This window comes from Phyllostomus discolor, chromosome 4, assembly GCF_004126475.2.
Source record: "Phyllostomus discolor isolate MPI-MPIP mPhyDis1 chromosome 4, mPhyDis1.pri.v3, whole genome shotgun sequence".
In the NCBI taxonomy this organism is placed as follows: domain Eukaryota; kingdom Metazoa; phylum Chordata; class Mammalia; order Chiroptera; family Phyllostomidae; genus Phyllostomus; species Phyllostomus discolor.
The window spans coordinates 61,451,452-61,474,567 of record NC_040906.2 but is presented as its reverse complement, the minus strand read 5'-3'; the positions used below and the strand labels follow the sequence as shown (position 1 = coordinate 61,474,567).

The 23,116-nt window shown below is 39.4% G+C and overlaps 1 protein-coding gene across 2 annotated transcripts in view; it reads right to left on the bottom strand.

Annotated features, from left to right (window-relative positions):
• Nucleotides 1–23,116, bottom strand: part of ITGB6 (integrin subunit beta 6) — a 153,385-nt gene that overhangs the window by 34,180 nt on the left and 96,089 nt on the right. For both annotated transcript variants that reach the window (XM_028510994.2, XM_036023399.1), the window contains one exon: nt 6,365–6,454. In XM_028510994.2, coding sequence (XP_028366795.2) covers nt 6,365–6,454 — 90 coding nt within the window. The remainder of the gene's footprint in view (nt 1–6,364; nt 6,455–23,116) is intronic.

The following is a 23,116-nucleotide window of genomic DNA, read 5'->3' as shown; positions in this document are numbered from 1 at the left end:
GGTGTGTGCAGAACAGACTAGTGGAGGGGATTGGAAGACGTGAGTCAAGAAAGCTGATATTGAGCATTCACCCTGGCCTGAGGCATGAGGATGAGGAACTGAGGCTGCTTGGTATGGATGGTGTAGATCGAAAGGAGGAAGACTAAATATGAGGCATTTAGGTTAGAGCAAAGGGGGAGATTAAGGCAAGGTTTTTCAGGAGAAAGAATGTCAAAGAAGGCAGAGGGAGAGCTGTTTTTTTGGGGGGGGGGAAGTTAGTGTTACTGTTCAGACTTTGTTCCTCTTTCTTTTAAAAATAAGTCTGTTGACATTGCTCTTAGCAATATTTTTTGATATTTCTACTTGGGCAAGGGAAACAAAAGAAAAACAAACAAATTGGTCTACTCTACATCAAACTAAGAAGTTTTTGCACAGCAAAAGAAACCATCAACAAAATGAAACACAGCCTTCCAAATGGAACAACATATTTGCTAATGATATATCTGATAAGGTGTTAATATCCAAAATATAATATATCAAGAACTCATACAATTTAACACCAAAAAAACCCAACAATCCTATTAAAAATGGGCAGAGGACCTGAATAGACATTTCTCTAAAGAGGATGTACAGATGGTTAATAGACATATAAACAGATGCTCAACATCACTAATGTTTACAGAAATGCAAATCAAAACCATGAGATATCACTTCACACCTATTGGAATAGCCATAATCAATAAATCAACAAACAATAAGTGCTGGTGAGGATGTGGAGAAAAGGGAACCCTTGTGTACTGTAGGTGGGACTGCAAATTGGTATAGTCACTGTGTGGAAAGCAGTATGGAGTTTCCTCAAATAATTAAAAATAGATCTACCTATGACCCAGGAATTCCACTTCTGGGTATTTATCTGAAGAAATCTAAAATACTAATTTGAAAAGATACACACATTCTTATGTTCCCTGCAACATTATTTACAGTAGTCGAGCTATGGAAGCAACCTAAGCATCTGTCAATAGATGAATGGGTGAAGAAGTCATGCATAGATACAATGAAGTATTACTCATTTATAAAAAGAATGAAATATTACCATTTGTGACAACATAGTTGGACCTAGACGGTATCATGCTCAGTGAAATAAGTTGGACAGAGAAAGACAAATACATATGATTTCACTTACATGTGGCATCTGAAAAGGCAAAATAAATGAACAAACAAAATACAAGGAGATTTAGATACAGAGAACTAACCGATGGTCCCTAGATGGAAGGAGGGTTGTGGGGTTGGGTGAAAAAGATGAAGGTGACAAGAAGTACAAATTGGTAGTTACAAAATAGTCCTGGGAATGTGAAATACAGTGTAGGGAGCATAATCAATAATATTACAATAATTATGTGTGGTGTCAGTTGGGTAATAGACTTATCGGGGGAATCACTTGAAGTTATATGTCTAACTTATATGTCTGTGTATAAGTTATATGTCTTACTGTGCTGTGTACCTGAAGTTAATATAATATTGAATGTCAACTGTAGCTGATTTTTTTAAATTAAAAATACCACATGACATCACCTTTCACAGGAATCTAAACAACAAAACAAAACAAAAAAAAAACTAGCAAAATATAACCAAAGACACTGAAATAGGGGATAGTTTGACAGTGGCCAGAGGGGAGAGAAGAGGGAATTTCAGGGGGGAATGGGTAGGGATTACAGGAACAAATTTGGAGGACACATGGACAAAAACTAGGGGTGGGGGGTAATGGGGGGAAGGGGGGAGGGTTGGGTGGAGGGGCTGGAACGGGAGTAGGGGGGAGAAAACTGTACTTGAACAATGATTGAAATAAAAAATATATATATAAAATAAATAAATAAATAAAAGCGTGTACTTGGGGGGACAAAGCCCAATTATTAAAAATAAAAATAAAATAATATACATTATGAAATATTATAAATTGTTATACTTGAGTTCATCTAAAAAGATTTGAATTCTTATACTCACTTCATTGCTGGGATTTTGAAAGCATATTCAGCTTCAAATTTTCCTTAAGTATAATTTTGCCACCTGCATAGTAAAATTACCTTCCACCAAATTCTTAGTTGTTCACTAAGTCGCTCCTCTTCCCTCCCTGTTTGTTTTCCCATATTGTCACTCCTTCAGCAGATAGACATAGGCTAACTTTTCAGAATATGCACAGAGACTGAAGTGTCATTTCTCAGTCCTGAAGATTATTTCTATCATGTCTTAAGATTTTAAATTCGGCTAATGTAGCAATAGCATTTACTCTCTGAATCTGTTTTATTTCAACTAATTAAGTTTATTCATTCAGAAAATATTTGAGTGTCCACTGCTAACCAGACACTGATTTAAGTTCTTAGAAGACACAACCACTAAAATCGCTGACCTTTTGTAGTTTATATGCAAGAGTAGGAAGACAGGAAAGAAGAAAAGCATAATAAATAAAATTACATAGCATGCTAGCAGGTGATAAATGCTATAGAAAAAGAGAGGGAGAATGAAGAGTAGGAGAGTGTGTGCAGGGGTGGTAGGCTGCAATTTTTAAAAACTGGCCAGGAGAGGATTCATTAAGAAGCTGGCATTTGAAGGAAGTGAGGAGAAATTAGCCATTCAGATACTTTAAAATGAGTGTTCCAGGAACAGGGTACAGCCAATGCAAGACCCTAAGACATGAGTATATCTGGTTTGTTCTGGGAACAGAACAGCAAGGAGACTTGGGCTGCTACCCTGGAGCAGAGAGTTAGAGGCGGGTAACAGGAGGTGAAGTCATAGAGGCAATGGGATGCAGGGAAACAGACCTGGTAGGGTCCTGGTGGGTTGTAATAAAGAATTTGGTTTTTATTCAACATGAAATGAGAAAGACAGTTATGGTTATGCACAGGAGAGTAATATGATAGACTTTGTATTTTTAAAAGAAAACTCTAGCAGTTTTGTGAAAATGGAATATAGGAAATGGAAGGTGGAAATGGGAAGTAGTCTTTAGGAGGTTTTGCGATAATTGCGGTGAATGAGGATGGTGGCTTTGACCAGTGTGAGAGCAGTGGAGGCAGGGACTAGATCAAACTTTAGATGATTCTGAAGACAGAGCCAACAAGATTTTCTGATGAGTAAAATTTGTGGTGTAAGAGAAAGAGGGGGTCAAAGCTGATTTTAAGGTTTTTGGCCCAAGCAAGAAGAAGGATGGAATTACTATCAATTTAGGAGTAAACAATTAGTGAAATATGTTTGGGAGAGTACAGGTTACTCTCCTGATTGTCAGCTCACATATTAACTGACTCCTAGACATCTCTGCTTGGGTATACACTACAGAAATACAGTCTGGTTGCTGGGACCCACTTGAGGTCCATCTATGATCATGAATTTAAAGTGAGGCTTGTTAGCATGATTGCATGTTTTTTCCGTTCCCATTCAGCTGTGCAGAGTGAGGGGACAGTTGGATTTAACCAGCACCACGTTTGGCCAAAGAACTTCAAAAGAGCCATAAGGGGCAGAGGAGTTGAAGGTGTGTCTAAGGAGTGAACATAATGATTGAATCTAAGCTGGGGTTCCTGGCAAGAGAAACATGAGGCGGATGAGGAAATATAAAGGGTGGAGGGGATCAATTAATTGGAGATCCTGATGGGTTGAAAGAAATATTAGGAGTGAGCTGGAAAGAAATAGTAGGAGTGAGTTGAAAAGATAGGAAGTGGTGATCAGGAATGGACTGCACGCAGTTGAGATTATGGAGTTTATAAGCAACAAGAAGGGCTAGGACAAAACACTGCAGATGTGAGAAGGTAATTCAGTGGTAAGTGGACAAGATCATTGTTGAAACAGAGTTCAAGAAACTGAGAGGGCAGGTATAGGAAAGATTTCACACACACACACACACACATACACACACAGATTGAAATCTTCGAGACAGGAGTAGTGCCGAAGACAGTAAGTAGCACAGTGAGTCAGGAGCTAAATGAGAAATGATCGATATGTTCTGAAAGTCTGTAGATGACAGAAATCAGGAGTAGGGGGTGACATAATCTGACCAAAATGAAGTTCTCAGCACTGTATAATTGAAGTATCAAATTGCAAATTTCACCAGGAATATTTTAATGTGAATTTCCCAAAGAAAGGACATAAATGTTTATTTGCATATATCATCATATTCTTCATTCATTTATTGGACATCTACCATGAACCAGGCAAAACAAAACAAACCAAGTCACTTTCTTTCTGGAGCTTAAATACCAGCAGAGAAACTTAGCATTGGGAGCATTAATATTTCAGTAGCTTTTATTATGTGCTTAGGGAAGGAAGGAAATTGGCAAATGATAGTCAGATGAATGCACATCTGGTAGTTAAGGTTTTTTATGTCAATGTGGCACTGTAAAATATTGAGCTGAAGCTTGTCATCACTGGTTATAAACCACAAATTCTCTGCCTCTGCCCCACTAGAAATCAGTCAGAAGCAGTTCCTGTTTTCTCTCAATATATTCTCATTCCTTTTCATTTATAGACTGGAAAGAAATTCATTCAGTCTATGGATCTCATATTTTAATGTCTTTTTAGAATACATTTAAAAACAACAGAATAGAAAAATAATTTGAACTGGTGCCAAGATCTGTTGCATACTTGATCCAGTAAATCATGAAGTTTCCGTTATAACTCCAGAGCAAGACTGAGACAGGAGATTCACTTCAGACATGTGATGCCTTGATTTCAGGAGCCCTGTAAGTTATGTAAGTGACTTGTAACCACAGAGTGAGGCATGTCTCTGACCGAGCAAGCAGGGACATGGACCAGGCTAGTCAGACAGGAAGAGGGAGATATTTTTGACAATTCGCTGTTTTCTAATTTGCTTAATTTCTTTGAAGATCTTAGTGGCCAGCACTTTTGAGTGAGCTGGGTTAAAGAAAATTGTGTGTCCTCATTCAATGAAGGACTGCTATGTGATTTTCTTTTATTCTACGTGTTAAAACTTCTAATTACTGATAAAGGCAGGGAAAGCTTTTAGTATGTTGTTGACAAGCTTTCCTGTCTGGAAGAATTTCAAGCATGAGCTAATATGGTGATTAATTTTTGATGTGAACTAAGAAAACTGAAGTTTCTGAGAATATGAGTGAAAAAAACTCATATTATAATTTTGATGGACATATCTATCTTTTATTCTCTGAGGAAATGTATTTGAGCAGTAATACTTTGCTTTTCCCACTTAAGGTGAGTTTCAAAATTGGTGAGGCAATATCAAAATTATTGGGGAATTTTTACAAAATATGTTGTTCTTCTTCCCTTAAGGTTCTGAGACATCTGTGAGAGGAATCTGGACACACTTGTTTTCACAAAGCTTCCGAGATGATTCTGAAACATCATGTAGTTAAGGAAAACTGGTTGGGATATGCTAAGTATTGGGATAGGGTGGATATAAGAGTTAAATGTAATTTCAAAACATCAAAGGTTAGAATTTTATTCATTAGGCATTATGTGACTGTCTTTAGAGCAAATATGAGAGCTTAGTGCTTTATAAAATTTACTTTTTTCATTCTTGTCCTAATTTAGACCTTTCTCACTATCTTCGTGTGTGTGTGTGTGTGTGTGTGTGTGTGTATTTTTACTTTGAAAGTAAACACAAGAAAGAAGGATAATATTTAGGGATCAAAATTACAAAGAATTGGCAATTGGCCATCTGCCACTGATGAATTGAGTTATGAAGCAGGGACAAAGAAAGAAAACGGCAACTCTGTAGGAATGTACGTCATTTTAAGGGAGGAATTCTGTCCTCAGGTACTAATGAACAAAGTTAAGGCAAAAAATATATGTGTATATATATAATAAAACTATACATATATTATATATAATGATAATATATATATGTGTAATGGAAAATTTCCCTGGTTCCCCAAAGCAGAGACTCTACAAAGTGTACAAAGTGGCATTGCTCCTGGTGTGCTTTGTGTGTGGGTTTTTTTGTTTGTTGTTTTTTCTTTTTTTTTTGAGTTATGATGTAGTCTCATTAAACTTGTGGAGCTGGCAATTTAAACTCGTTTTTTTTCCTTTTCTTTTTTCAGGCAAGGAAGAGGGGAGATTAATTGTATGAGTCATGGATTCTTTTCAGTAGGCTTAAAACTTTGCTGTTGGTTATTGTTATAAAAACATCCTCAACTTTATGATCAGGTGTATGATTTTTCTACCTTTGGCCCCACCTCTCAGGAACACTATCTGCAAATAAAATGAACAAAATTCATATTTCGGCTGCATTAATGCAGAGATTTTTCTTTGGAAAAGCCCTCCCTCCACCAACAAACTAAAGTGCAGCTAACTGCCTAAAACACACCTCAGTTTTCTGAATATCAAAGAAATACAGACAACAGAAGCCAACTGTAAAACATCATACTTCATAAGCGGAGATGATCAGCTGCAGAATGTTTCCAGAGTCTTTCTGAAGTAGCCCTACTGTAGCTCCAGGAATGAGTTTTGCATAATTCTGTAAACAGAAAAGAACAAGTCAACCTTTGCTCACTGTAATTGAGAAATGTCAAGTGTGGGGTTCTGCCTGCTGGTTGAGAATGCCTTTATTTAACTGGCTGCAGTCAACAAGACCTTTAAGAGTAAACAGACCTCACTCTGCAACTGTAGCCATGCCTCCTGCGTGCTGCCTCGGCACTCTGGTGGGAAATGGACTGGCCAGGGTGCTGCTGGGGAAATCGAGTGTCAGTGATCGCCTTAGTCTAGGGATGTGATTTATTTCATGACAGGCGACAAGTCTCAAATAATAGTAACACATATGTCCTTTGTCCAGAAAATCCTGGGCATACCACCAAGAACTCTCTTCCCTTTGTTTGAAACATTGCAAAAACCAAGATTTGGTACACATGGGCCCCTCACCGCCATCAGGTCGCTTTGTAAGTCATCTAGTTCACAGGTGTTAATTGTGAATCGCTTGGCCGAGAAAAAAAGTGAATTATTGGCTGCTTGCTGTAAATTCCCCCCTTCCTAGCGGTAATGGGCACTCTTTTGGGATGTCAGTAGGCTGCTGTGGTTCTGCACTCATCACCATTGAGTGAGTCAGATCCTAGCTCTACAGTGGCTGCATTCTCTGCCTACACCGCTTCTCCTGAGATGTGGTTCCCACCTGAGTAGAGCTCACAGTATGAGTTCTTCAGCGCTACAGATATTGAGCTTGGCCAGGGAATGAGGCATTGCAAAGAATGGAATTTTCCAGATAGCTGAAAATTACCCCTCCCTTAAGTTTTATGTTTAAAACTATTTTCAGACAGAAAGGTTTCTAAAGTATACTGTATATACCTTATCTTCTTAAATAAAGACTCCAAAGCATACTTTGACTTTTTTTCTTGAAGAAATAAGAGTCACACTTCTCATTTTGACTATAGCTCTATAATCATCAAAGGCTTCTAAAATCCATGACAGATCACTCCCATACTGAGGGGGTCCCAACTGCTATGCTTTTGTTTCTTTTAGAACAGTTTCTATGTTCTTGTTATGCTGTAAGGTACCACTTCCTACCAATTTCCTCTTTTACTATTGTACCAACATCTATTAAGTAGGCTTAATACGCTGTGTGACATCAAGAAGAGATAATCACTCTTTTTGTCAGGTGAGGTCTTCTAAGTTGCTGTGTTGTGAAATCAGATGGCTGAATTTATTAAAATTGTACATAGAAAATAGAAATAAGCTTTGAGTGAAGGATTTAGGGCGTCTCTTGGATAAGCACAATAACCAATCTTATTCCACAGAAGATTTAAGTAGCTTGGGAAATGCACAAAACTAATTTAGAATGAATAATTATTATCCTTAGTGATAACTGTGATACTAAGTGAATAAATTGGGACAAGGGGGACCAAGGAGAAGAACCAATATAGCCAGGGTGATGTTAGAACAGGTCCTATGCACTTGCTAGAGGTGGTCGCCTGGGTTAAGTCCAAATTCTCTACATCTCTTGTATTGAAAAAGGGGGCTTTTGTTTTAATTTATGGGTTTTGTAATGTTCCTCTTATTTCATTGTTCATGATTGGATTTCAGTTTGAATTTGATGGAAATCTGAACCCTTGAAAGTGTCAGCTCTTACTGTGCCTTGATGCTGTGTTTTATCATTGAAGAAGCTGTGGGCAGTAATCCAGGTAACGTTCTTCCTGTTACCCTGTGCCCCGTATTGCTGCCCACTGAAGGTGGGCCCCACTCTGTTTCCCTGAGTCAGGTAGAACTTGTCAAATACAAGGAAGGCCCTGTTTGATCAACTTACTTTTTTGAATAAACACATGTCAAAAGGTCCATGAAGCATGAGGCTTGTGGTTAACAGCAAATACCTAAATAGGAACTTGAGTTTCACTCAAGTGGAGCTGGAATGTGTATAAATTAGACTAGTTCCAGAAGAGAAAGCAGAGGGAATCTTCAGAGCTTGACAAGGAAATGTTTAGATCCTTTTGAAAAAGAATGTTAAGGCTCTTAGCTTTGCATAAAACTACTATCCTTGAAAAATCCTGGTACCCAGAGGCTGAGGTGTGATGGGTATTTTCCATAAGCACTAATTCAAGTGGCCTCCAGATTTGGGGTTAATTCTTGGTTAACAAAGCCAAATCCACCTCCTTCCTAAAGCATAATTATGATCCTGCATGTGGTATGACATTGGGCATTTGGCTATTAGGACAAGTGCTTTAGCACTAATTGTATTTGCTGATTGCCACTAGAGCCAGGGCAGAAAGGGGTTGGCAGCCAGCAGCAGTGCATGGTGATAACACTGACAACTGTGTAGAGGAAAACTGTTAATTAATTTCTGGATCCTTATCCCCATCCCCCAAGCATTGAAAATAACTAACTGGAAACATGGGCAATTTGGCTTCCTGATCTAACACTGTAAAAAATTATACTTTAAATCTTGTAGTGTTATGATTACTGTAAATATCATGTGTCGGATGCCTTTCTTTCATTAAATCCCTAAAGTGCTATTATAAATTGTCCTGATTAAACATGTTTAATGTTAGAAAAAGGGTGCTTTTGCGTGCCTGGATGTGGTAAATTATAGCACCGTAACTATAAAAGATGATTGTTGGATATTAAAACTGGTGTACTCTGAAAACACGATGTTACATGAGATGATGAGAAATGCAGACTCCTATGCTTGGGCTTGAATTTCTTGGGTTTGAATCCCCTGTTATCTGTCCAAGGCTTATGCTAATTATGGATTTTCTTCCCTCCTCCCCACCATGCCACCCAGGAGTTTCTGAGGTTGCTTTTCTCATCCATGTTTGCAAGGTTATTTTTTTTCCTGATTGCCTCAGTCTTTTTAACTTCCTTTGTCAAACCCTATTTATTTTTCACTCTGCCCTTATCTCAAAAAATATTTCTTTTTTGTCCAAAAGTCTGCATTTGCTCCCTGGAAATCTCCGGTCAAGGCCAGATGTTAAGAAATAGGGGGTCATTGAGCGGGCAAGCATCCAAAGTTAGATACTTAAGGAAGTGCCTGAATTCATACTCCAAGTTCCTCTCAGATGCTGTCTGCAAGTTTAGTTCCTCTCGGTGTCTGACTGCCAGAACCAGCTGTCAGGCTTGTATACCTGCTCAGCTGGAGGCAGAGAACCATGCAGACACATCTGCTCCACCAGCTAGCCATGGAAAGGCCGTTGGCTGGCTTTTTCTTAATTAAAAACAAACAAATGAACAACAAACAAACAAGTAAACAAACAAACTTCAGGCTGAAGACTCTGGCAATCCCTTGGCTGCTTTTGGTGTTCCCTTGGCATTCTTGCCTATAGAAGGGATAGCTCTTGACAGTGACTTTCCTTCCTGCTTTGACTGCACTTCCTGTTGAGTTAGCTCTCATCTTCAGGTTCAGAGCCTGGCTGTGTTCTGGGATATGGTTTAGTATTAACTGTACCCTTGTCTAGCATTGTGATTGGGTTTCTGTCTTGGATGGTGACTCTGCTGGACCTCTTTGTCCTACTCTTGTGACTTTTCTGCTATCGTCTCAAAGACTCTTCACCACCTCAGACTCATTAGTCACCATTTTATGCAGACCTCACTACACATGCTCCTCATCAGAGGGCAGGAAACAGAACTGGACTTCCCATATATCTGCTAGCAACATCCTAATAAAGAATTTGTAAAACCAAATATTTAGAACAATCTACTCCTTCTTAGGCTGCTTGCATAACTCTTTCTGTGAAGCCTCACTGATATTGAGGGATTTTATGTTCAGCTCTGTTTATTTTCAATGTTATATTATTAATGAACATCAGTGCTCTGGTCTTAAACTATACTTACTAAGTGTATTTTGCAAAATACATTTACTAAAATGTTGGCTTGTCGAGACTCAGAATCTATGATACTAAATAATTTGTTTACAAATATTCCTCTAATCTCTCAAAGTACTTCTTTTTTTGTCATCATGTTGTACTTCTTTACTTAGTGGCTCCTGTTTGTGCATTCTTGTTCTCTCTCACTATTTTAAAAGTAGTATATAACACATGCACAGTGTTATAAGTAATAAGTATACAGTCCAATGAATACTTAAAAAGAAAACAAGCACATTTAACTCACCAAGATTAAGAAATAGCACATAATTAGTGCCCTGGAACCCTCCCTTCCTTCCAGGGTCCTTGCCTCCCCATCATTATCACTTCCCAAAAACCCTAACCACTGTTTTGACATTTATCACTATAGAAGTGTGGGGGGGGGGTGTATCTTTGTTGCCTGAAGGCAAACAAAAATGGGTTAAGTAGGACACCAAAAATACTACCTATAAAGGGAAATACTGATAAATAGGACATAAAATCAAGAATTCCTATTCTGAAAAGATGCCTTTAAGAGAGTGAAAAAAGAGCCACTAAGTTGTAGAGAATACCTATAATACTTGCATTTGGTTTGGTACCAGGATAAACAACTTCTGTGAGGGCCCAGAGACATATGAAAGGATGCTCAGCATCACTAGCCATCAGAGAGATGCAAGTTAAAACTACAGTGAGATACCACTTCACACTGGTCAGAATGGCCATCATAAACAAATCAACAAACAACAAGTGTTGGAGAGGATGTGGAGAAAAGGGAACCCTAGTGCACTGTTGGTGGAACTGCAGACTGGTACAACCACTACAAAAAACAGTATGGAATTTCCTTAGAAAACTAAAAGTGGAACTTCTTTTTGACCCAGCAATTCCACTGTTGGGTTTATACCCTAAGAATCCTGAAACACCAATTCAAAAGAACCTATGCACCCCAGTGTTCATAGCAGCACAATTTACAATAGCCAAGTGCTGGAAGCAACCTAAGTGCCCATCAGTAAATGGAATGATCCAGAATGGATCAAAAAACCATGGTACATTTACACAATGGAATACTACATACCACGTACACAGCAGAAAGAAAGAAGGAGCTCCTACCATTTGCAACAGCATGGATGGAACAGAGTGCATTTATGCTAAGTGAAGTAAGCTAGGCAGTGAAAGACAAACACCATATGACCTCACCTTTAAGTGGAACCTAATCAACAAAACAAACAAGCAAGCAAAATATAACCAGAGACATTGAAATAAAGAACAAACTGACAGTAACCAGATGGAATGGGGGAGGGAGATAATGGGGGAAAGAGGGAAAGGGTCATCAAGGAACATGTATAAAGGACACATGGACAAAGCCAAAGTGGGGTGGGACTGAGGGTGGGAGGTAGGGGTGTGTGGAGAGGGGAAAGTGGTGATGGACAAATGGAGACAACCATTCAAACAACAATAAAAATGGATTAAAAAAGAAAACAACTTCTACATATCAACAAGGAAAAGCCATCTTGATAAAAGTAGACATGCGAGTGGCAAAAGACTATGTGAAAATAAGGCCGGACAACTAGGAAAATTCCTGGCAAATGGAATAGGGAAACTGAGACATGTGGCTGGAGCAATTTGCAGCCACATACAAAATGTCACCTCCCTAGAGATAACATCTATGCCTCAGTTGTATTTCAGCTCCAGGCCCAGAAAAGCAGAAAACCAGGTGGGGAAGCCAGAACCAGCTGCAGTGACTGAACTGCCCTGTCACTGACCAATCAGTGGAGACCATGTCCCTGAAAGAGCGCACCTGAAAATTGATATTCTGCTGAAACCTTCCCCTGAGACCAGCCCAAAGATTCCCACCTGCAAGAGAGATAAAAGCCTCAAGACAAAGGACCCAGTGCTCACACTCTCCCTCTGGGGAGCAGCCCCTGCCATTCCCTTTCCCTTCTGCTTCCCCCACTTCTTTCTTCACAGGCATGCATCTCCTAGACTCTGCCCTAAACTCTAACACAATGGGCAGCTGTCCGCTTGTCCCAGGATAATTCCCTGAATCTGTCTCCAAAGCCCCCTTTTCTCTGACTTCCCAGTGAGCTAAGGTAGCCCCACCCAAGCTCTCCCTTTGCTTCTTTTATGCTAAGCCCTTCCTTGTTTCACTGTCCCCAGCTTTAATAAATGTATCCTCATAGTCATCTGACTCATGTTGTGAAACCTTTCCTACATGAAGTCAAGAACCCACACACTACAACTGGCCCTAGGCAACCCTCCCAGGGCCAGGTCCCTGTCTGGTAAGACCAGAACCAAGTCCTCATGAGCAAGTGCCACAGTTACTAATTTAGAGGGCCTTACAACAGGATGCAGAGGTCCTCACACGCCTCCTAACACCCCCAAGCATCTCCTGCCTTTGACACATCCTCAGAAACCTAAGCTCCCAGAAGATAATGTTGTCATGGGGACTCAGGCCCAGGCTTGGGGAAGTAGGAGGAATGCCCGGAAAAGGGACCACATTGTTCTTTATCTCCTCAGTTCCCTATAGCTTGCTGCTCTGGTGCAGTGAGCCCACGCTACTGGTGGGGCCAAATGTGCCCAGAACTCTCCTCTTACCATCAGCTGGGGAAGAATAACTTGCAATTAGCAGCATCATCTCTTTCATTCTTCAAAGAAGAATATTATATAGTTATCATTATATCCTTGTTTTACTGCCAAGATACTGAGGCCCAGAGAATTTTGTTAACTTGCTCGTGGTCATCCAGCCAGGAAGTAGCAGACCTGGACCCACCTGTCAGGCCCTAGAGCCAAATCTCTTAACCAGGCCACCAGTGGGAGATGCCTAATATGGGCAACAGGTGTCATGGTCTGGTGATGTCATAGGTGAGCCTGAGAGAGGTTAACAAGTAAGCCTAAGTTAACTGGATGTATTTGTTTCTGACAGCTGCTGCAACTAAGTACCACAAACTGGGAGGCTTAAAACAACAGAAATGATCATCTCATAGTTCTGCAGCCCAGAAGTCTGAGATTCAGGTGTTTTTACACCTGAAACCTGAAGAAAGAATCTGCCCTTGCTTCTTCCTAACTTCTTGGCTTGACTACACATCACTCTCATCTCTGCCTACATAGTCACATGGTTTTTTTCCCCTGTCTCTATCTCTGTGCCTCTTCTCTTCTAAGTGTACCAGTCATATTGGAGTAAGGGCCTGTCCTTAACATGACCTCATCTTAACTAATTACATCCAAAAGGCCCTATTTCCAAGTAAGGTCATATTCTGAGGTGCTAGGTGTTAAGAATGTAACATACCTTTTGGGGTGGCCACATTTCAACCCCTAACATTCTGCTTGAGTTCTTTTGACATTTTAACCTGTAAACCCTTAGTGTGAGCTGGAGAAGTGAGTACCTTGCACTGTCTCAGAGCTAATAAGTGGCAGAAACAGTGCTCACCCTGCTCCACCAGACCCTGCCAGAACCTGGTGCAAATGTCAACAGCCGTCAAGGGTGAGTCTCATCAAAAGCCACAATAATAATGCCTTGCATTTATAAGTAGGGGCTTAGAGATTATAGAATACCTTCATACCCAAAGCAAAAAGATAGGAAGAAAAAATGTGGCCATAATCACTTTAAAAATGAAAGGCTACCTTTTGAAAGAAATGTGGGAAATAATGAAACCATAAAGGTAAAAAAAAACTTTTTTCCTGGGGAGTGTATTGTGCTGCTTATCTGGTCAAAGGAAAATAGCTCTTTGCTGGTGAAACCTTGCTTTTGTCAAGCAGTGTGCTTCTTCCAGAGCTAGGGGCGGACTGGGCTGGGTTTGCTGAAATAAGTCCTTCTTCTGAAAGCAATCAGAAGGCTTTCTTCCCGTGAGGTCTTTCATTCTTGTGAGGTTTTATTTGGTTGGTTCTCACGTTCATGTTGGTAAATGGGGGGCTCCCAGTATTATGCAAAAGTTTACCCCCAGGCTCGGCTGTGTTACTAGGACACTCAAGATTCCAAAAAGAATATGTAAGTGTTTCTGGCATGAGGTAGTGGGAATGTCTGTCTCTAGGTTGCCTGATATTTGCTTTGCCTTCAGGCTTTCAATTGTCAGCATTCCGCAGTCAGGCAGGCAGTGATGGGAGTGTGCTAATTAGATCAGGTGCTTGATCTTGAAGTCTGCACCGGCAATGACTAGTAGTCGGCTTCAGCTTTGGAACTTTTGAGCACTACCTGTTTTTTCTCCCAGTCTGCCAGGGAATGTAATTATCTTGTCAGCCAAGAAGCTGTAGTACAGAGCTGAACGAGCACTCAAGCACTCGGCAGCAGTAACAGAGTGATAAGAAAAGACAAATGGACCCACCGTGTGTGACTATTCTGAGACAAACAAGTGCAGAAAGGCATTGGAGAACAGAGACGTAGAGAACAAAGAGGCTACATGGAATATTTGTTACTGAGGATTTCACAGATCATCTCTTAATAAGATTACTTGGCCTTTTGAGAGGAATTGCAGACCTTTGTTGGTGAAGGCAAATCCCAAACCTTTAGGGAGCTCTTTTAAAATGGAAGCCATGTTGAGTTCATTAGCATGCTTTTTTACTTTGCCGACCAAATGGCAGGTAATAAAACTTTGAAAGATGACTACTAGGAACACAAAGAAGGGGAGCAGAAAAGAGAAAACAGGTGTATGTACAAGGACTGCTAATGAGGTACTAGCCCTCCTACTTCAAGTGTGGTGGATGGACTAGCAGCATCAGCATCAGCAGGGGGCTTGTGAGAAATGCAGAATCTCAGGTTCTAGTCCAGACCTGGATCAGTCTGCATTTTAACAAGCTTTACAGGTGACTGCATACACCAGGGGACATTTTGAAAAACTTGATGCCTGGGTCTCACACCCAGAGATGCCAATTTAATTGAATCAGGGTGTGGCCTGGCCACTGGGTTTTTTAGAAAGCTTCACAGGCATTTCTAAAGAGCACCAAAGTCTAAGAATTGCTGGTATAGTATGGTCTCTCCAGGAAGGGCCAAGGCAATTTGAAAAATAAAGGTGTTATATATTTTAAACCTGTATACCCATTATTCAGAATGTGTTCTCAATTATATACAATATTTTGTTGACACCTAAGACATCTATTTTCTATTCACCAATAAAAGTGGTGTTTTTGAATGTCTGTTGCCCACAGAATAGCACCATACTTACTACTCTTGGTCTTCAAGACTGATGGTCTGGTTTTAGCCCACCACTCCCACTTCCTCTTGTTTTACCTTAGCTCACATCAACTGACTAACCTTTTTTCAGTTTCTCAAACACACTAAACATTGAGTCCTTTACTGCTTCAGGGCCTTTGCATATACTTTCTCCTCCTGAAAACTCCTCAGCCTTCAGGCTGCAGCTTTATAATTGCAAGAGTAATATGGTTGCTTTCTCTGACTCTATCTTAATTCTAGCCTGAATTTCTTTCATGGCTACCAGGCTAACAGGTCCTGATATAGATTTGCTAGTTAACTAGAGGAATTCTGCTTGAGGCTTAAGTTTTTGGAAGAACAGCCCCTTGCCAAAAGGCGCCCTTTCTAAAGAATTAGGGAAATATATACAAAATAATGACTGTTTATCAAAGACTTACAGGAGCCTTCAGACTGAACTTCAAGGTGAACTATAAAGGTCCTTGCATTAGGATAAGGAGAAATTAGTTATAGGACAAAATAAACTAAATACAATTGTGGCTTTTATAACTTTTTTGTTGAAAAATACTAGTAATTTTTAATCAGTTGTTTCTCAGATGTAAGAAAACTTTCTGTTTCTTAAAGCAATTTGGTAAAGTATACTTTCATAATCAATACTAAGTATTGAGGCATTTATATTTTTCTCCCTACATAATCCCTCTGGAATTTGAAGCTCTTAACAAGTGGGTATTATTCTTTCCATAGCAATATGTTTGTTTGCATAAGTCCAATAGAAATCTGATTTCTTTATAACAGGACGCATGAAGTCAATTGCCAAAGGTGATTTTATCAACAAAGTCTTTTTCTGTTATGTCATGATCACAGAAGTCTTGCCTCAACTCTGCATGTCATAGGAAAGCTGTAAGGAATTAAGATTGACTTTGGAGCCAATAAAAGCTGCTTGGGGAAATGGCTTGGTACCTTGCTTGGTCATGTGGTTCATGAAAGTCTTTCCAGGTAAGGAGCAAAGGTTACTTTCTTGAAAGATGGCATGGTAAGAACCTCAAGATATTTTGGGGACCTCCAGAACTTGAAAAACTCACCCAAACTGCAGATACTGTAGGCAAAGCTTGATGGCAACTGTGTGACTTGGCTTCCTAGTCCTGAGGGGCTAATTAAAACTCAAGCTAGGAATTCCTTATAACATTCCAGTAAAGTAAGTTTAAGAAAGCCTATGTGATCAATTGCTATTCCTGTTGTGCTTATACAAATAACCAGGCCAAACTGAAACTGGACTTAATATAGTAAATGAATTGGTCTTGATTTGGCTCTTTGATAAAAATGAGGATGATTTTAGGGGAAAATTATGTTTCAATAAAATCTATTATACATAATTATGGAAATTCACTCTAATTCAGTGAATTGTCTGTAAAATTTTATTTCTCACCTACAAATTAGACTGGATCCTGAATTTCTCCAGTTTTCTTTCAAACTAGTGTTTCATTTTTCCTTCATCCTTTGGTTTTGAATTATTGAGAAATACTGATGCAGTATCAACCATACAGAATTTACCTGAGTACCTAATGATATCACCAGAGACATTTACACTACAAATAAAAAGAAGACATATCAGATTGTCACTGCTTAATTTCATTTCATCAAAAGCCTACATTTGGATTTCTTTTCATCTGATACTCTTGCAGACTCAGAAATTGGTTTATGGTTTGCTGTATTCATTAACCTTTGTGTTCTTTCTATTTTCGTAGAATGTATACTATGACCTTGTTTACTTGGTTTATTTGTCAAATTCTTGGGGATTGTCTGGTTGGATTCTGTAGAGGCAACACCTTCCTCAATGGATGGGGATGCTGGCTGCTAAGAACAACTGCTCAGACTGTTGGGTCTGTACAGAGTTCCTGACCACAGCCTCTGCCAACCTGTTATGCTGGATCCACCCTATGAGCCAGACATGCTGGGACTGGCTGCAAATCTTGAACATTTCTGACCCCCTCTTCAAGCAGACACTTGAGAAGGTGTTTTACCTCATGAGAGAGAAGGCTAACTATACCAAGCCATAGCTCACATGTGCAGTTTGGGATGGTGTGGGGTGGCTGTCAGCATTATAAGTAGAAGTGTGATAGCCCATATCCATATGTATTGAATGCAGAAATGAGACTGAAAATGCAACTGCAACTCATGGGGTGGATGCCACCAACCCTTCACAAGAATATTATGGTACTGACTGCTACAGACTGTTGGTGGCATTCCTTCCTCTTGGGTCTCTTTGGCTTCTGCATTGCACTTTTAGTCTTAGGGTGTAGACTTTATCTGTGGTATGTGGATGCAATGTGCCAGCATGCTTACCACACAGGTCCCCTATCAGAAGAATTAACATGAAGAATATGGGGTAGAAGAGGAATGTTGGGGTGGAGTGTGGGGTCAATAGACATGGCCCTTCCTCCTCCTGTAACTGAGGGCTGATCAGGAGGCCCCTGACCAGAAGGAATATGCATTGTTTTGGAAATGGACTATAATTCTCTTCTGATCCCCTTTTGGGAGTGGCTTCCTGTCCTGTGACTGCTTCTTGACCTTTTTCTTCTGCACATACACACTGATATAATGTAGCTCTGGACCGCAGGTAGGTTTGTGCAACCCAAACCCATGCTGCCTTTGTCTGGGACCCCTTATAATGGGCCTCAGACTGGAGGGGGTGTGGTCTCTCTTGCACTGACCTGCTGCCATCAGTGCACTCTCCTGTTATGTGAGTAATGGCATGTCCACATCCGCTAGCCCTCCGGGTGGTGTTTTTACAGGATATCGCAAACAATTAAGCAACTCCCTAGTTTGGAGCTTCTATATTACACACACAAACCCTGAATGGCAACATAATCATTTCTTGAAAGGAGTCTTCCCTGAAGATCCTATTGAAGTAAGATCTCCGTCTCTTCCCTTTCATTATTCTCCATCCCTACCCACTATTTTTTATAGTTTTCAGTAAATTTTCCAAGTTTTTAGTGTAAGTATGTCTCAAGTGTGCCCAAATTGTTCAAGCTCAACAATATTTTCTTTTTCTAAAACTTTCTCTTTACTTTTTGAACATTGAATATACAGGGACAACAGAATATTGAGCAATTAATTAATTAATTAATTAATACTAGCCCCTTTGTAGCATATTTCAGGCTCTTTCAGATAATTAGGTGCAAAATTAAAATATATAATACTCCCAAACTCTTCTTATGTCCAGGGGGCTATCGGTTTTACTTGTCTGTCATGCCTTGATGCCATAGGCAACTGTTTAATAGGTTCTGCCATATGGAGAATGATTGCTTGCAGTTAGACTTCTGCAGGGCAATCTCAGCCAGAGTGAGCTTCCTTTAAGCATAGCTGTAATTTGGGGTGGCCAGAGTGGTCAATTGCAACCTCAGGAAAGGCTTCAGGGAGCATATGAGTAACAATTAAATAGGAATGTCTGCATCCTGTGGGGCTCTGAGATAGCATAAAGAAGGGAAACTACACAGCTTTGAGCCCTTTGCAGTACAGAGAGGAGCCTTTGGAGAAACTGAGTTTATTCACAGGTGTTGGAGTCCTCACAAAGGGGGATATGAAAACATATACCAAAAATAATCTTTTGGTCCTGTTAAAGTTGTCACATAAAGGTGTAAAAAGTAATCAAGAATCATGGGAACATGTAAAAAAGTAACCTGGTAAGTAAAAATGTAGTAATTGTGATGTTCTGGAGCTGCTGGTAGGAGGAGAGCAAGTTTGCTTTTATTTTAAAGCAGCCACCCTATAAGTACAGCAAACACAATTCCGAATTTGGTGGAATGACCTTGATTTCATTCAGTTATTCTTGTCAATAAAAGTGATTGTTTGACATGTAATTAAATGCAATTTTTATGCCTTTGTAAGAATGTAAATATATAAACTCATTCAAAAAATGTGAAAATACTTAATATGTACAGTATGATGCCAATTATGTTAAAATATGTAAATGAATGCAAAGAAAAATGAGAAGACTTATTCTAAAATGTCAGGAATGGTTAGCTATGTCTGAGTGGTGAGTTTTGAGTGATCTTTATTTTCCTCTTTGTGATTTTTTGTATCCCTACTCTTTTCTTTCCCTCAAATAATGTGTTAGTTTTACTATCAGAAAAAGTAATTTAAAGTGTGTGGTGAGTTTTTGGGGGGTGTCACAATCTCACCTTGTCAGTAGGAAAGTAACTGATACAACCACTTAGGAGAGCCACTTGGACACACCCAGGAGACTTGAGGATGCCATTCCCTGTGACCTGGGGACTTCATGTCTACAAATGGATCCTGAATAGAGAACACGTGTGCAAGGATGTGCATGGCTGCACATTTGTGATGTTGCACAGTGGAAGAGGTTGGATGCCCTCAGATACAGAATGAACACATTGTAGCAAATATACTTAATGGGACATGCACAGCCATGGAAAGAGTAAATGGGAGCTACTCGTCTCTCCATGGATAAGCCTCAAAAACATAACACTGAGTATAACAATGTGCATGTACTTACTGTCACTTAAACATGGTTAAAATGGTCAATTTTGTTTGTATATTTTACCATAATTAAAAAAAATTATATCAAACTGTAGAGATAATACGAAATTAAACTTGTAAGAGTAAAAGGCAGAAAACTGTATTTGAACAACAATTAAAATAAAAATAATTTCTACAAAGGAAAAAAAAAGAAATTAAACTTGTAAGCCAAAAAGATGTAATTATTTATGGATATACATATAATTTGGTAGTACAAAAAACAAACATGGGAATAGTAAACACTTGAGTTTAGGAACATGGAACTTATTTCTATGGAAAGAAAGAGGGGGTGGGGTCAGACAGAGCTGGACATGTTATACAGCAGAGAAGTGCATCTGAAACATTTTATTTATTTAAAAACCCTGAAGCAAATACGGAAGCAAAATGTTAAGATTTGAGAAATTTGGGTAGTAGAATATACATATGGATGTATATTGTATTACTCTATTTTTCTCTGTGCTTGAATTGTATCATAATGAACCTACAGCCTTTGTCAGAGCATGTGTCTCCTTTCCCCCTTTGGTTGAAACTGTAGATAGTGATTACCATAGACAGGAGCTGTTTTAGATGGTTGGCCAATGGCATTGTGCTTCCTAGCCTGTTCTTACAAACAGAGCTTAAATAATCCACAAGGCAGAATCCAAATGTTTCTCTTTTTTCCACACATTAAAAAATTTCTGTAGTCGTCTAAATTAACAGCAACATCAGAGGACCCTAGTGTTTACCGGCCTTGAAGGACTCCACCATTTAAAAGAACTTCACCTTTCTCTTCACCTGTCAGACAGCTCTGCTCTACCCTTAGGCCCTGAGCTTTCACTGCTCAGTGACTTTCGAAGTCAGTTACTTTACTTAAAAGGTTACTTTATTTAAAAGATTACTTTATATAAAAGTCTAGTGGCTGTAAACTACCATGTTCTTTCACTACAGCAGTTCAGGTTCAATTGCTTCTTAAGCTCAGTGGTTGAACCTGTGGTCTCAAACTGCCTAGGTTCAAATTCTGGCTCTCCCATGTAACTTGCTTTGTTATTTTGGGTTCTACAGCCACCAAATGGAGATTAAGTGATAAAATGAGTTCAAATACCCCCAGGCTGCCACATAATGAACCCTCAGCAAACCTTCCCTATTACTCTTATAATCATAGTTGCATATTATCTCTGGCCCTCAGTTTCCACCACTGCAAAGTGAAGGAGTGCTTAGTGCAACACTGTGGGACTATTAGCATCAAAGGTAGTTTATGATTGCCACTTAATTTGCTGCCCTCTTTAACAAATAGAAAATAATAAAAATAGAGATAGATATGAAAACTCTAGCCCTTTGGCAAAATTCTGCCTTTGGGTCTTTTCAGAATGCAACTTCTAAAATGCTCTTATCCTGTTTATCGGTCTACGAGTTTGTTAATGTTCTATGAGACTTACTGGGGGAGGCACTGTGTCTTATGCTTCTCTATAGTCAGAAACCCTGGTTCTTGGGAGGAGAGCATGAAATGTTTGCTGAATGGATGAATAAACGAATGGATGCAACCAATAGTGTCTTGGTTCCAATCATATTGTAAATCTTGAAATATGGAGGTCTTGCATTGCTGAAATTCCATGTTGTATTTATACATGGGTTGGCTGAATAGGGCATCAGTCAGTATTGTTTTCTGTGTTTCCTGCCTGAATTATGAGCCTGTACATTCTTTAGAAGAAAAGTACTACATGGAATCTAAAGGGTAGCTACCGATGAATCTCATGATTGCAATTTATTAATAAGACTGGAAAATACTTCTAAGAACTTTGCCTTGGTAATCTGAAGACGTGAGTCTTATGTCCAAATCGTCCCTCCCTGAGAGAGGTTTTTATTAATAAGGGAAAGTGTAGGCAGCTGGTTTGCCTCAGTCTTTGTTCCCAGATACCTCAATTAAAAAGAGATCAAAATCCTTCTTCATTATACCTGAATTAAGAGCAATTTATTAACTCCATGGATATTTCTCATGATCCACAAATTTTCTTTATATTCTTAGATGGTTTTATTTTTTCTAAAAGCATAAATTTGGAATACTCCATTATGGGATGGAGTTGATAGGATAAAACATAGTAACTCTCTACACCATGCCCTAAAACGAACTGCATCAGAGGTAACTCCATGCCGTCTGTGAGCAGATCACTGGAATTCGTGGTGATGTTCCCCTCTAGACCGAGTCACTGACCACTGAAACTGGAAGCCATTCTGTGTGTGTATGGGGGGGCTAAAAACTGGGGCCAGAGATGAAGGGATTTTCATCCGATCAAAACTGTTTTGATCTTTTCCAACAGTGAACATTATAAAACAAAATAATAAAACAGCTAACAAATAGCAAAAGGATTCAATTTTTGTTTTATCTTCCTCCCTAATTTCTCTGCCTCCTTTCAACTCTCTTGCTGCAGTGAAAAGCTCAAAAGATAAGCAAAAAAAAAAAAAAAGGAAAGAAGGGGTGAAATAAAAACTGGGTTATTGATTCCTGAAAAATTGAAATTCATATATAGTCAATACTTTTCACAAGCTACAACAGAGCATCAGGCTCAGAATATATTGTGGCTACTCTCTATGCTTGTTTTTAGATATAATGACTATCAAGAGGGTAGTTGCTCAAGGGTTTTTCTTTCAAGGCCTAGTAAGGAGACTCTGGAGCTTTTCCAACCAGTTGGTCCTAAGGTTGATGGCAGAGCATTTGTTTCCTCTCCAGTGCCACCTGTGTCAAAGTGGAAGGGAAGGGAGGGCCTGGGACAGCCAGGGCTGCAGGGGTGGTAGTAGCATTGGGTCAGGTACCCCCACCTGTTCTTGCACATGGGATCCCTCAACCTTGACAGGTATTTGTCACCCAAAACTCCAAGTCCCTATTTAGAAACTTTCACTCAATTTGAGAAAGATGAAGTACTTACATTATAATTTTTAAAGAACTCATTCAACAAATACTTACTGTGCATATACTATATGGAGAATTGGCCTAAACAGAAAGATGAGCAAGACTCACCATTCTCAAAGAGTGATAATTGAGGGCTTTTTACCTTCACAGAGAGGGGTCCTGCCTGTGGTAACATAAATACCTGCATGGGTCCCTTGTCCCCATGCTTTAGACACATGACTCTGTCCTAATAATCATAGGGACATCAATTAGTGGTCATAGATGTTAGTGACTAAATAGGATGTGTCTATTACCAATATA